A 15,000-nucleotide genomic window follows, 5' to 3' on the forward strand; every position below is an offset into this window, starting at 1 on the left:
TGTCCCCCGCCCTGACACCGAGTAGCCTGGCTGTTAATGCATCGATTGGGTCTAATCGCCACGCCAATTGCCCTCATTAGCCACCTACAGCCCATGCATACAGGCCCAAGGCGTCGCCAAGCATCACCCCCCCTCCCTCGTCAGTAGGCAGTTCTCCCCCCTCACGACTCTCTCCCCTTTCGCACCGGACCTCCGCCAGGCCCCGGGGGATCCGGCCGGGATGGTGGCATGCCTTGGACGACACGCCGGCCTCTGCGCTGTCTTGTCTGTTCTTCCCAGTCACGCTGTGCTTGTGTTAGTTTCGATGCTCTCTTTTTAATATCTTTATTTTAGTAAGGTTGACTTGAAAAGTAATCTATTAATGTATCGGAAAATAAAAACTTAATACATCCTCAACGAATAAATTAGGTTACTATAACATTAATAACAATGATAATTGATGATGATGATGATGATGATGATGATGATGATGATGATGATGATGATGATGATGATGATGATGATGATGATGATGATGATGGTGATGATGATGATGATGATGATGATAATCATGACAATTATTATTGTCGTTGCTATTATCATCATAACTACTAGTATCAAAGATTATTATCATCATTATCATCGCTATCGTCATTTTCATTACTTTTATTATCATTTCATTATAGCAATAGCAACGAAAGTGACCGTGAAAATAATGATAGGCAGCAGTAATAACAATACTACAATAATAATGATAACGCGAGCAGTCTCAAGATTTTCTCGGTTTTGCCTTAGCGTGCAGATTTTTTCCCTTTACAGACAACCTCTGGCAAAGTCCTCCATCTAAAATAACCAAAAAAATGAATGTTCTGTGGTCGTGGATGCTCCGATGGGGACATAGGAGGGGGGTGGCGGGATCTGCACTGCGTCTGTACACTATGTGTCGGAACTAGCAAGCAAAATTACTACACAAAATATTCAATGATGACAAACGCTGTTATGACATACACAGGTACACGAAATCTACACGTACAGAGTGACAGAGATAGAGATAGATACACAGAGCAAAAGCGAGAGAGAGAATTAAGTTGAGAGAGAGTAAGAGAGAGTCAGAGAGAGAGAGAGAGAGAGAGAGAGAGAGAGAGAGAGAGAGAGAGAGAAAGAGAGAGGGAGGGAGGGAGGGAGGGAGGGAGGGAGGGAGGGAGGGAGGGAGGGAGAGAGAGAGATAGAGAGAGAGAGGGAGGGAGAGAGAGAGAGAGAGAGAGAGAGAGAGAGAGAGAGAGAGAGAGAGAGAGAGAGAGAGAGAGAGAGAGAGAGAGAGAGAGAGAGAGAGAGGAAGAAATGAGGGTTTACATATTCATGTTACTTTACCCTTGGCGCAAGAGAGGATCTTTATGGCAGAAGCCTACATGTCTTACCTGAAAAATAAACAGAAAACACAAATAAGTAAAGTACTCCAAGACAGGTCATTACAACACACATCCATAAATAAAAAAAATTAAATCAAAGACTTGAAAAATATACGCTATTGATAACATATCAGAACTCATTTAATACACCTTCTACCTAAGATAAAACTAGACATCACATAAGCACACGTTTTTATCGGCGTTGGCACTCGACTTTAGTAAGTGCGACCAACCATATTCCAATTCAGTGTTCTCTTCCAACGCCGAAAAAAATGGTTGGCATTCATAGGGTGGATAAAATACACGCTGGGCGGACAGAAAGGGGCATGCCTTTTCCGTCAGCGTAAAAAATACATATGAGAGCATAGGCCTATTCCTCATTTCAAAACACCACATAAAAAGTGAAAGCAAATAAGGAGCGGGACTTGTTAAGGTCCTTATTTAGAGGGGCAACAAGGAGCCCCTGGCGCCACCCATGCTGAGAGGTCTCTTTCCCTCCTCGCGTACTCAATCACTCACTCACTTATCCACTTACTCATTAGCTCAGCCGTTCCCACCCTCTTTCCCTCTCCATCTATTCCTCTCTCTCTCTCTCTCTCTCTCTCTCTCTCTCTCTCTCTCTCTCTCTCTCTCTCTCTCTCTCTCTCTCTCTCTCTCTCTCTCGCTCACTTCTCGTGTCATGGTTTTTCTCCAATGTTCTTCTAAGGCGCCGAGTCGTGTCGCTAAACAATTCATGAGATTTCCTCCCTCATTCTCTCCCTCCATCCCTCCTCTCTATACGCAAGTGCATTTGTTGAAGTTGTACGAGTAGATATCGACGAAGAGACAGAGAGTGCTAACAGTAATAATAAGGGCTAAAAGAGGAAGTGGAAGAGACAAAGAGAAATGGAAAGATAAATAATATAAATAAGCAGATAACAGGTAGACAAAAAAAAATCTATCTACACAGCAGCGACAGCGTCCGTCCCTTGGAGCGGGTGTCTATAACGGCCAATGCCTAACGGTCGCACGAGGCGTTATGCCGCTGAAGTGCTAAGGGGGATTAGCAATTAGGGCTAATTGGTCCCATGATCGAAGGTAGAGGGAGGCACGCGGAGGGCATGAGGGAGAGGGTATGGGATGGGGGAGGGGAGGTTATTGGAAGGAGGTACAGATGGGAAAGGGTGAGAGAAAAGGAAGATCGGAGGTGGGATAAGGAGAGAAAAATCAAGAATGCAAAAAAGAACAAATACGAAATAAATAATAGGAAGTTCGTGCGAGCGCGGAAGGCACTCCCCTTCGCGTGCCCCAGTCAGCCACGTGTCGGGACGACTGACTGATTTATTCTTTATTGACAACAGTCACCCCAAGAGCTGACTAATGTGACTGAAAAGACGATAATAGAATTCTGATGCAAACAGCACGCACGCACATACATACATACATACGTGTGTGTGTGTGTGTGTGTGTGTGTGTGTGTGTGTGTGTGTGTGTGTGTGTGTGTGTGTGTGTGTGTGTGTGTGTGTGTGTGTGTGTGTGTGTGTATGTGTGTGTGTGTATGTGTGTGTGTGTGTGTGTGTGTGTGTGTGTGCGTGTGTGTGTGTGTGTGTGTGTGTGTGTGTGTGTGTGTGCGCGTGCGTCCGTGCGTGCGTGCGTGCGTGTGCGTGTGTGTGTGCATAAAACGACTTGAACCCTTGATTTCAACACAAAGGAGCAACGTGAACAGAAGCTGCTCCGGTCACAGGTCAGACGGGAGGTTCAAGGGGTCTTGGCAATGGTTCCGCGAGAGGAAGACCTAAGAGGCGATCGTGTCGAAATGATATGAAGAGTGCAAGGCAAAGAACCGATTTTTTTAGTGTGTTTACATTGAATTGATGAATAGCCTCCGGGCATTCTAAGAAAGATTTGAAATATCGTCCACACACGTAAGTTATTAGTCCCCCAAAGCATGTTTTCGAACAATAATAAACATAAAAATAAAGAGGGTGGGGGAGGGTTGGGAAGGGTAGGGCAGGGCAAGGGAGGGGAGGGGGAGGTTGTTCAGCCTCACCTGTTACCCAACATGTCTAACCTGTGGTCGCCATGACTCACATGCACTCATGAACACAACCGATACACTGTTACAACGACACTAAATACGAGAACAAACTAATATTCACGGTCCCTTTAGCTATATCTAGAACACTGCGAGTTTATTATGCTTGACGTCATTTGTGATTTTTAACGAAGAAATGGCATTCGTATCAAGACTAACACTGAGATTGCTTGTGCATCTCAAGATTTACCGTTTGCTCCACAAATCGTCCAGCGAAAGGAATACGGTTTCAAAAGCAAAATATCCTTTAACATGAACTTCAGGGTTCACCATGACCGAATTTAAGGTGCGGAACGTGACAAAAGAATAGACAGTGGCAATGAGTCAGATGAAAATTTTCTAAGGCTAAGAAAAATAACAGTTTAATAATAAGGAAGACAAAAAATGCTATTAATCATATCCAACACATGACTCATTAAAACAACAAACTGAAAAAGAAGCAGGATAAATAAAACCACCATGCTATTCAGGGAAAACACTTGTGCTTTCTCCCTTTGCCAGTTGCAGTTTGTACGTTTTCCACGCACAACAAAAGGCCAAAAATATTCCTCCTCCCGAGCAAACAGCGACTACAAACATAAAAAGACAACCGGGTTTAAATGAACGCACGTACATAAAAAATAATCTTCTGCAAAAATACAGCCTCTTTCCGCCGCTACAGACACGAGCAACTCCACAAGACGCAGCCTGAGGCGCTTTCGCGGTTCTGAGTGACATCAGGATAAGATAAGGCGCGCCCTTATCTCCTTGCATGGGGAGGTCTTCAAATATGAAAAGATGGCAAGTGTCAGACCCGCCGGGGCAGGATAGTGTGAGGGTGTACGTGAATGCTAAAAGGAAGAGTGTAGAAGCGCGGTAAAGGGTGATAAACACCAGGGATGACGTCACACTTACATAGAGCACCAGCATTCAGAAAACCCGCGTGTGTCATGCTCCGAAGGTTAACCATGAACTCACTTTCATAAATACACTGATGTATATGTGTGCACGTACACACACATATGCCTTTGTGCGAAAACCGGGGCACAGGATAATTTCACAAACTCTGTCTGTCTGAATAAAGTAATAACAAAAAGCAATTATTCGAATGGTAAGCAGCATTTCTAGTGATAATAGTATTACCAAGAACATTACCCTAGAGAAAAAAAGTGGAAACGTAAACATGATAGCGATTGAAGAAAGAAAGCATAACAAAACACAATAACCATAACGATAGTGGCAACAGCGGCTTTACCAACAGAACAAGACAGCGAAGCCAACAACGAAAACCGTCTTCCTTGGACCGTCCTCAAGGCCACCGCACTAACACACATCCATTTCTGATCAGGTCAACTATATTTACACCAGCGGTAAGAACACGGACAAAAAAGAGACACTAGCAACTCCACAGCATAGGTCCCGGATGCCCCCCCCCTCCCACCTCCTTAACCTGACCTGAGATGCCTATGTGCCCTCGATGGAGACTTCAAAAATTCCTTGTCTTAATTTCATTGATTTCTCTTTTCATTTTGAAAGCTGGCGAATGAAAACAATCGTCCTCGCACGTCTCTCTCTCTCTCGATTTTTTTTACACTTGAAACTACTGCTGTCACCTCCTCCATCTCTTCCTCCATTTAAGGAAACATTTTAAAAATATCTCCTCGCCTCCTCCTCTGAAGGACCTCTTCTTGAACCCCCCCCCTGTTCCGCATTCGCCCCCCATTCCTTATACGCCTCTCCCATTCGCTGGCGGTCAACTCATACTGGGAACGTCAAAACCACCACACCGGAGGCACTGGTGTACATCTGGCGTCACCCTGGCATTCCTACCCTACCCCCCTGGGCGTCAGGAGAGGGGGCATGGGTAAGCGAGGGCGAGGGGGAGGGAAGGGGGGGAGTCAGGCACGCGGCTTTGGGGGCGCCAAGACATGCCCGGCTGAGAACCCGCGCCCCGGAGGCTAATTTTATCATGCTGAATAAACTAACGCACAGCATACAACACCCGCGCTCCCGATCGCACTCATAAACCTTCAGACATGGGAACATGCTCTCGTTCTCATTTATGATGCTGTAACTTGTACTGCGCCTGCATCCATTATCTACGGCGTCCTTTATTCATTACCCTCGCATTTTTTAGGGATCATCGTTGTAAAATTTTCATACAATATCTTATTATCTCGCATGAAAGTACTCTCGTCCCTTTCCCTTTAATATATTAAAACCTCACACCAATGTACTATTTATTTAATAAACTTGAACTCGACACTAGACATCCCTGTATCCACTGCGTCAAACAACCTAATCATTCCTTCTGAATCTACCTTCGTCATTTCCACTGTTTTTCTGTACTCAGTCAGAAAAAAAAGTAATACTGAAGCCAACGGTCTCATGAGTGGCAGAGAAGCACAAGGGGGACTGAGGAGGGGAAGGCAGACCCTGGTGTATTTAGACCGCCCAATTTTCAAATCAGGTATTTTGAGCGCATTTTCAACTCATTAAACATCAGAATAAGGGAGGGAGGGAGGGAGGGAGGGGAGAGGGTGAAAGGGAGAGAGGGAGAGGGAGAGAAGGAGAGGGGGAGGGGAAGAGGGAGAAGGACAGAGAGAGAGAGAGAGAGAGAGAGAGAGAGAGAGAGAGAGAGAGAGAGAGAGAGAGAGAGAGAGAGAGAGAGAGAGAGAGAGAGAGAGAGAGAGAGGGCACGCTCAGCCTACCACCAAAGGGCGTGACCGCGTGACGCCGCCCGCACCTGCCACTCAACCGCTGAACCCACGAGCAGCTGCGCCCGAAGTGTGCACGGAAGGGCGGAAGTTCCCCAGGTGGCTATGGGGACTTCGCCCTCGTTGAACGACCGGTGCTCATCACCTGGAGGATCATCAACCCGCCGACCTCCTGGGCGTCTCGGAGAAGGAGGAGGAGGACCGCGGAAGTGGATGAGAAGGAGGAGGAGGACCGAGGAAGTGGAGGAAGAGGAAGAGGAGGAGGATCGAAGAAGTGGGGAGGAGGAGGAGGAGGAGGAGGAGGAGGAGGAGGAGGAGGGGGGGAGGAGGAGAGGAGGGGAAGGGAGGGGAGGAGGAGGAGAGGAGGGGAAGGGAGGGGAGGAGGAGGAGGAAAAGGTGCGGATAAGGAAGAGAAGAGGAAGAGCAAGTGGAGAGATAAGAGGAAGATAAAGAGGAGGAGGAGGAGATTGGGAGGACGGGAAAGAAGATGATAAAGAAGACAGAGACGACGACGATGACAGTGATCAATCAGAATAAGGGAGAAGTCAGCAGAGTAAGAAAAGGGGTAAAAAGGAGGAAGCGGGGGAGAGTCCGGGAAGGAAGCGGAGCAGAGGCAAGAGGAAGGGGATCAGTTACAGGAAGCGGAAGAAAGGATACAGTGCAAGGAGATGGCTGAAGAGACAAAAAATAATTCAGAATAAAGCAGAGAAGCCGACGAGAGGATCAAACACTGAGAAACCGCCACGGCCGAGTCCCAGCCCGACGATGGCAAAAGCAACCTTGACCCGAGGCTTCCGAGGGAATCTCTCTCTGCGCCTCTCTCGTCCCGACCGTAAGACGTGATCGCGTTAAGCAATGCTTCACCTCAATCCCGTCGCGTCACACGCTCGTCACCTCAACAGCTGGTCGCATACAAGTTCGTTACATCACCAGCTGACAACGTAACGTCCTGATCGCGTCAGACTCGTTACGTCAGGAACTGGTCACATCCCAAAGTTACGCCATCAGCTGGAAACTAACCATCTCGTCGCATCGAAACTCGTTGCCTCATGTCACTATCCGGTGACATGATCATCTGGTCACGTCTTCACCTGGTCACGCCATTAGCCGGCCACGCCCAGGTAGAGGCGTGGCCGCTACTTCCGGTGCTCTTTCCGTTCATCCTCATCCTCCAGGCGGCGCTGGCGAGGAGGACGGCATTCATGCACTTTCCAAAATAGAAAGAAGGGACAGGAAGAGAAAAGGGAAGGAAGGGGGAGGAAAAGGGAAAGTACATATATACATACGAATACATATGCACATCAAAGAGGCGGAACGAGAGACAAAGAGAGGAGCCGAGGCGAATAAATGACAGATCAACTCTATAACATAAGGAGGAAAGGAAAAAAAAACATGGAACAGAGACAACGACAAAACGAGGCTGAGTCTCTGGCCATACATATAATTTCGTATTTCCTGGCCCGGGGTGTCAAATATCGGGGCAATCGGAAACGCGGCGGTCGTCTGAGCCGGCCATTACCGCCAGCCCTCGTACCTGCGCAATTATTACCTTTCGCTTCTCCTCTAAAGGCTGACTGACTGGCTGGAAGCGCGACCAGTCGTGACGGCGCTGCTTAAACGTAACCGCATGGAAATTCGTCCATTCCATCACGAACTTCTTCATCAACCGTGAAAAAATAGCCACGGCAAGAATCTTTTTTATAGCGTGACCAGATGTAATTCGCTTGTTTATCACTACTGTCTTCGCGCTCTTTCCTTGCAATAAAGATGTTCCAAAGTGCCTAACGCCCTGGGAGTTCCCCGAAGTCGTGCTATGCCAGAAAATGCAATTATCGGAATTTCATAACCTTCGGCATAATCACCAGTCCCGCAAGACTAGCGCAGTCTGGAAAGCATCGCTGCACGCCACGTGTGCATGGCATACTGTCTGTGTGCGCGCGCGCGTGTAAGTGAATGCAAGTGTGAGTGAGTGCATTTGTGTCGATGCGAAAGCACGCACACACTCGCTCGCACTGGTCCTTCTCGCCCGGCCCGGAGCCCCATCTAGGGCCTCCCGAGCAGGAGTCCCCTCATACAGCCCCAGCGACTTGCCCCGCACAGGGAGTTGGGCAGAAAATACCGGTGGACTGGACTGCCCTGAATTATCCGTTTCCGGTAGAACAAGATGTCACGTTTCCATAGAATCGGGTCTGTTTATCTGCATGCATGCGTGCCTGCGTGCCTGCGTGTGTGTGTGCGTGTGCGCGCGTGTGCACATGATCCGGGTAGTGACCTGTGCAATGACTGTCAGAGGTGGTGGGTGTAAGCCGTGACTCACAGCTGTTCATCTGCTCCGTGACGACCACTGCACAAACAGGACTCCCACTCGTCGCCACGCCCTCCCAACACAAGTACTATCCTTACGCGACAACAAACACAAACACGCCAATAAACACGCCCAGACAGTCTCCGCGCCACCACGACAAAACACTTCCACGACCAGCTACGACCACGCCCACGCCAAGCGCCGTCCCTGTGACAGCCGCCCTCGGGATAATTGCACCAGAGAGCGTCGGGCGAGGCAAGGCGCGAGGTGACGTGGTGACGCTGCCTCGGCCTGACATCACTCCCCAAGGCCTTCTGTCCTCTCCTCTTGCCAGCAAAAACAGCAAACACATACACACACATACACACGCGCACATTAAAACCTTAAGTCGTGTGCTTTAACCTCTATTTTTGGGCCAAAGCGGAACCGGCTGCATAAACATAAGGGAGATTTCCATGCAATTTTTCGTCATCATCCCAGTATACCAAGAAAAAATCCAAACTTATGAGAAAAAAACGTATTTAATTTCTTAATCCCCCAAAATAAAATAATAAAAATAATTCCTACTGTTACACCAACTGGTGACACAACTTTCTCATTCCGTTCGCCCATCGTTTCTCTGTGATCACCATCACTTGTCGCTAATGCACGTTCGTCACAGAGGCAAGTTCACTGACCTTCCCTTCCGGTAACTTTGCGACCCGCGCAAGTTGGGTCGCGAAGCGGAGCGACGAGAACGCGCCCTTTATGAGGCGGCACATGAGTTTCATGCCATGGCGGGATGCATGAAAAAATATGCCTTTATTTATATATTTTTAAAAGAAAGACATGATAAAGACCTCAAACATTCTCTTTTTCATTAAAACAACAACAACAATCTAGCAGCAGTAGTAGTAGCAGTAAAAGTAGTAGTAGTAATAGTAGTAGTACATAAAAATTAAGCAAAACATGAAACCCGATATTCAATCCGGCGCATTTCACTGTTACCAAGACTGTTTGCATTCGGCAAATAAATAAATGACTCGATATATTTCGAAGTCAAGATCAGATTTCAATATACACAATCATATATAGAAAATATACAAAAAACAAACAAACAAACAAACGAAATGAGGAGGAGGAGGAGAAGGAGTAGATAGATGTGAAAGGGAGACGAAATGAGGTGAGTGAAGCAGAAAGAATGATAATAAACATTAATACTGTAAGAAGAAGAAGAAGAAGAAGAAGAAGAAGAAGAAGAAGAAGAAGAAGAAGAAGAAGAAGAAGAAGAAGAAGAAAAAGAAGAAGGAAAAGGGCGTAAAACGGAAGAGTATGACGGGAATGGAGAAAATGATGATGCAATGAGAAGGAAGAACCGTGAAGAATAGCAGAGGGGGAAGAGATTACGAAGGAAAGAAAAATAGAAAATAAAGCCAGAGTGAAGAGAAGAGATGGAGGAGAAGAACGAGAGGAATAAGGAGTAGGGGGAGTAGAAGGAGAAAGAGGAGAAGGAGGAGAAGGATGGGGAGAGAGAGGAGGCGGAGGGGTAGGAACAGCAGGAGAGGGAGAATAATAATAAAGAGAAGAAGACGAAGAAGGAGAAGGGGAAGAAAAAGTAGGGGGGGGAGGTGGGGGAGAGTATGAGGCCGATGAGGATGAGGATGAGAAAATAATAACAATAACAATAAAAAAAATAATAATGAGAAGAAAAAGAAAAAGAAGAAGTAAAAGAAGAAGTAAAAGAAGAAGAAGAAGAAGAAGAAGAAGAAGAAGAAGAAGAAGGAGGAGGAGAAGGCGTTGCGAGGAGCGAGGCTGCGCGCGGACGCATCCCTCGCCCGGTTAGTGTTTCCGCTGCTCAGCCCTCCCACAACATCCTCCAGCGCTCGGCTAACCACTAACTGCAGGATACGCCTCCTCCTCCACCTCATCCTTGCCTTCCTCCTCCTGTTTTCCTCCTATTCTGACAACCGCTCATGCACGCAATAGTCTATTTCGATTTTCATACCTTTAATTTTTATTTTTGTTTTCTTTATTTCCCTCTTCTACTTCTATCTCTCCCTCCACTTCTCCATTTTCTTATCCCCACCTCATTTTCGTTGCAGCCACGAGAAACAATACATGAGCAAAGAGCTTGACATGAAAGGCATGTGAGAGGAGAGATGGAGGGGGGGGGTCAAGGGAGAGGGAGGGGAGTACCGGGGGTGTAGGGGAATAGGAGAGGGAGGAGAGGAGAGGCGAGGAGAGGGAGAGGGAGTTGGGAGGGGAAGAGGAGGGGAGAGAGGGCAGAGGAGGTGAAGGAGGCATTTCCCGTGACTCACTTTGATATCATTACCCGCTGTGTCACGCATTACTCTCATCTTCAGTGTTACGTCACGAGTTACTGCACGCCAATCACTAAAGGGAAGAGGGAGTTACTGAGAGGAAATGAGACGAGAGAGATGGAAGATGGGGAGGTATGAGAGAGAAAGGAGTAAATGGAGAAGAAAATGAGGTAATCGATTTGAGACGAAAGAGAAAAACAGACACGGGCTAAGCCAAACAAAAAGAGATGAATCAGAGGCAGCGAAAGAAAAATAAGCAGGGAAAGACATCCCTACTCGGTGGCAAAAACGCCTCCCTGTTATGTCTGCAAGTTTACTTTTTAAAGGCGACGTCTGCAGTGGTCTCGGGCAGAGGAGGAGGGGCGGTGGGGCACGGAAGGGAGGGAAGGGCGACACCAAGAATAAAGGCAGGACTGGCAGCAGGACAAAAGTGTTACGCCTGTGTTACGCTAAACGTGGCGGTGTTGCACAGGCACCCCAATCTCCCGCCCCGCTCAATCTACCTGCGGCAATCTATTCTTGCTTAAACCCCAAAGGGTCCCATTCCACGGAAGCCGAATGTGCAATCTCGCTGACAACCCTAATCCGCGTTGCCTAATCTCGACCAGGCACCCCAATCTCCTATTCCTCGCTGGGAACCGCATTCTGTATTCCAATTTTATCTACCTATCCCATTTGCAATTCTTCGCCTGAGTCCCATGTCTGCGCATCCCATTCTACAGTGCATTTCCTCACCTGGGATCCAAATGCAACTAATCTACCGCACGTTTCCTCCTTCGGGAATCCAAACCAATTCCTCCCATCCGCACTTCCCCGCACAGGACGCCACACGAACTAATCTAAAGCGTGAATCCTTCTTCGGGATCCAATACAACCTAATCTCGCCTATCATGTCCCCTCTCGCTCCCAGATCTACCAAGCCGATTCCCCCCCAGTCTTCATTCCCCCCCAAAGGTCCCGCAATCTTCAGCCATGATCAATCCATCATGACTTTATCCAAGTTATGAATCTCCCTCTCTCATCAGCTCACCTTTATCATCACATTACCGCCTAAGTCTCGGCCATTACGGCAAAAAATTATGATCCAGTCGTCAAATAAATTAAGGGCCTGAGGCCATCAACGTCCCGCGAATGAAGGAATAACCAAGAAATACGGGATGATAATAGCAGGAAAGGAAAGATGGAAGACTGGTAAAGCGAAAGATGCAGAAATGGGAGACGTTCTCTTGGAGGACAGGAGGAGCAGCAGAAAAAAACATAAAACAGAAAAATATGACAGAGTAAAGGCATAAAACGCCGAGCGGACAGACCGAAAGACGTCTTGGGGTAAAAGACGGGAAAACCGCAAGCAAGGAAAAAACAAACACATATGTCTCGCGGATTCCCAAGAGTTCGGCTGGGCGAAGTTAGAGTGAAAGTTAGTGCTTGGGCGAAGCCGGTGACATGACAGGACGCCGGGAAATGCACGGAGGCGGTGACAGCGACGGTGTGACAGGGGTGAGGAGCCGCGTCACCACCGCCTCGTTATACCTGACTTGTACCAACAGCAATATGAGATTACTTCCATCCTGTTACGTGGCGTGACTGGCACAATGTCTGCCAGTCAACTCGCAACACCTGATCTAAACGTTCTTTCATCTTTCATGCCATTATACAGCTACTCACTCTTAAACGAATAGTGAATAAACTGCCAAGATATATACGGACGAAAAAAAACAACGATACGTGACGGATACGCGGTAAATGAATGAATACAAAAAACGGGGTGTTAGGTATATGACACTACATGAATAAATGAACTGAACATTCAATGTCCATGCAATGGCATGCCAGTCCGCAAAAAGCACTTTCCGTAGGCCAAAGAACTGACGCAACAGTAAACACCAAATACCCGACGAAGACTTACCTCTCTAAAGGGAAATGTTCCTTCGTGTCGTTTTTCCTCGATCGAGTGTGGGCAACTCTTTGGGCGCAATGCGATCACTTAAACACTTTTTAGCACTACAATACTGGTCCTTAAGTGAACCTTGCGTTGCGCAACTTGTTATCGAGCAGTTAGTTTTGGAAAGTATTATTTCTGATACACTGTACTGCACTCTGGAAGCAAATATCAAAAAAAGATTTTCACTAACCATTTCCTCTAAAACTTTTTTTAATGAAGATGAAGCAAGGAAATGTATGTATGTATGTATATGTATGCACGCGCGCACATGCACAAACACACACACACACACACACGCGCGCGCGCGCGCGCGCGCGTACAAGGATGTGTATAACTGTATGTATGTATGCATGTATACAGTATGTATATATATATATATATACATATATATATATATACATATATATATATATATATATATATATATATATATATATATATATATATATATATATATATATACACACACACACACACACACACACACACACACACACACACACACACACACACACACACACACACACAACACATTATATATATATATATATATATATATATATATATATATATATATATATATTATATAAATATATACATATATATATATATATATATATATATATATATATATATATATTATATATACCATATAAATAATATATTATATGTATATGTTATATATATTATATAATATATAATCATATATATATATATATTGGTAAGGATCAATAGATAGGAAAGAAAAGGGGAAAGCAGACGAGGGGAAATGGTGAACAGAAGTGTCATATCAACAAAACAAGGGAATATAGAGGGAGGTGATAAGACACACAAAGCGCTGCCAATAACGAGGGGATGGAGAGACAGCCTGATAATCACAAGAGCATCTGGCCCTGGTGTCAGGCCGGTCCAACGGGGGAGGGGCAGGAGGAGGGGAGGCCGACGACATGAGGGACGGGGCAGGAGGAGGGGAGGCCGACGACATGAGGGAGGGAAGGGGAGGCTCGCGACCTGGAGGCAGGGGCAAGGGTCACCCCACCCTCCGCTACCCCAACTGTGCCCCTTCTGATCGCTTCAAACTTCTGCGATGTTTAAGGAGGGAAAAAAAGGCGCCAAAACACAACGCATCCTCCTCTCCCGCGACGGAACCCTTAATTACTTTCCAATACGGCCCGAACGCACACAAAGCCACAGTCCCGAGGGGCAGCGATCGCATGAAAGCCCTCTCCTCCCGAGCGACTCACGTCCACCCGAAGAGAGTCGGCGCACTTGAGACACTAATCCCCCTTCACACTGGGCCCTTGCACTGCTCATCTCGGGGGAGGGGCAGGGGGCTGACCTTTTGGGTCTCTTGAGGCACAGTCATTTCCTTTTTATTAAGTTTTAACTTCGTGCAATCGGCGTCCGGCCATTAAATTGAAAGTTCGCGAGGAATAACTGTACGCTGGCATTGCGTGACCTGTGAGTCACCGTGCTTTTGAGTCACCATACAACCGTCGTTCTGACTAACCCTCCTCCACTTCAAGTCCTTCGCCTTTACCGGTACAGTGAGCCCCACCTTCCACCCCCACCCTGTTTCCCTATCCCAGTACCCGGTCCGGCCGGCCCCACTTGCACAAACAAGCCACACTGGTCACTATCAGGCTCAGGCGGTTCTTAAGCGACACTGGCAAGTACATTATACATCTTTCCTTGAGCGCGTGTTCGCCGCCTCGAGACACACTTTCGACGGCGATTCCACGTGGGAATGACACAACGCAGGGCCCGGCGGGAGTCGCGCACACGCACACACACGGACGCCGAAGACGCCCCTCAACGCACATGATTCGACTCGAGAGAACGACCCACACATTGACGACTCACCCACGACTAAAACCTCTCCCCAAATCAGCGGTCTCAGCCTGCGAAGGGCGTGGCTTTCGAAAAGGGGGCGTGTCGTGAGGGAGAGTGGGAGAGATGGTAGTTGGGTAACGCAGGCGGCTACCGCACGCAACTGACTGACGGCCCGCAGGCGGCGTGCTGGCCTCGGGTGCGGGAGCAACTGTGTACGTCTGCGTCTATGTGTGTATGCAAGTCTGTGTGCGTATTCTGGCGTCCACTTGCCCACGACACTACCACATGACCACATAACCACCCAACCACAGGTACGGTTAAACCATATTAGCCTTTCGAGCAAAAAACAAGAATTCGTTGATGTAGTCTCCAACCTTTTCTCGCCAGACCTTGGGATCACTCAACCAGAATAAGCCAGGCGAATGGTGAGTGAGAACCACTCTCTTTCGAGGAAGAATCTTC

The 15,000-nt window shown here is 47.3% G+C and overlaps 1 protein-coding gene across 1 annotated transcript; it reads right to left on the minus strand.

The window, feature by feature from the left end:
• Positions 1 to 12,670: 12,670 nt before the first annotated feature.
• On the minus strand, positions 12,671 to 14,034 carry LOC119575374. Its single transcript, XM_037922949.1, has 2 exons — positions 13,865 to 14,034; positions 12,671 to 12,860 (listed from the first exon to the last, which is right to left on the minus strand). Exons 1-2 carry the CDS (start codon positions 14,017 to 14,019, stop codon positions 12,674 to 12,676), a joined length of 342 nt encoding a protein of 113 aa, XP_037778877.1. The 5' UTR covers positions 14,020 to 14,034; the 3' UTR covers positions 12,671 to 12,673.
• Between the last annotated feature and the right edge of the window lie 966 nt (positions 14,035 to 15,000).

The sequence above is a fragment of the Penaeus monodon genome, chromosome 7 (assembly GCF_015228065.2).
Source record: "Penaeus monodon isolate SGIC_2016 chromosome 7, NSTDA_Pmon_1, whole genome shotgun sequence".
Lineage (NCBI taxonomy): Eukaryota > Metazoa > Arthropoda > Malacostraca > Decapoda > Penaeidae > Penaeus > Penaeus monodon.

Excerpts from the sequence above, each read along its gene's own strand:
- LOC119575374 (XM_037922949.1), bottom strand. The coding sequence starts at position 14,019 with ATGAGCAGTGCAAGGGCCCAGTGTGAAGGGGGATTAGTGTCTCAAGTG. Across the intron at positions 12,861-13,864 it reads CGTTCGGGCCGTATTGGAAA|AGTGCAGTACAGTGTATCAG; the intron begins GTAATTAAGGGT and ends ATTTGCTTCCAG.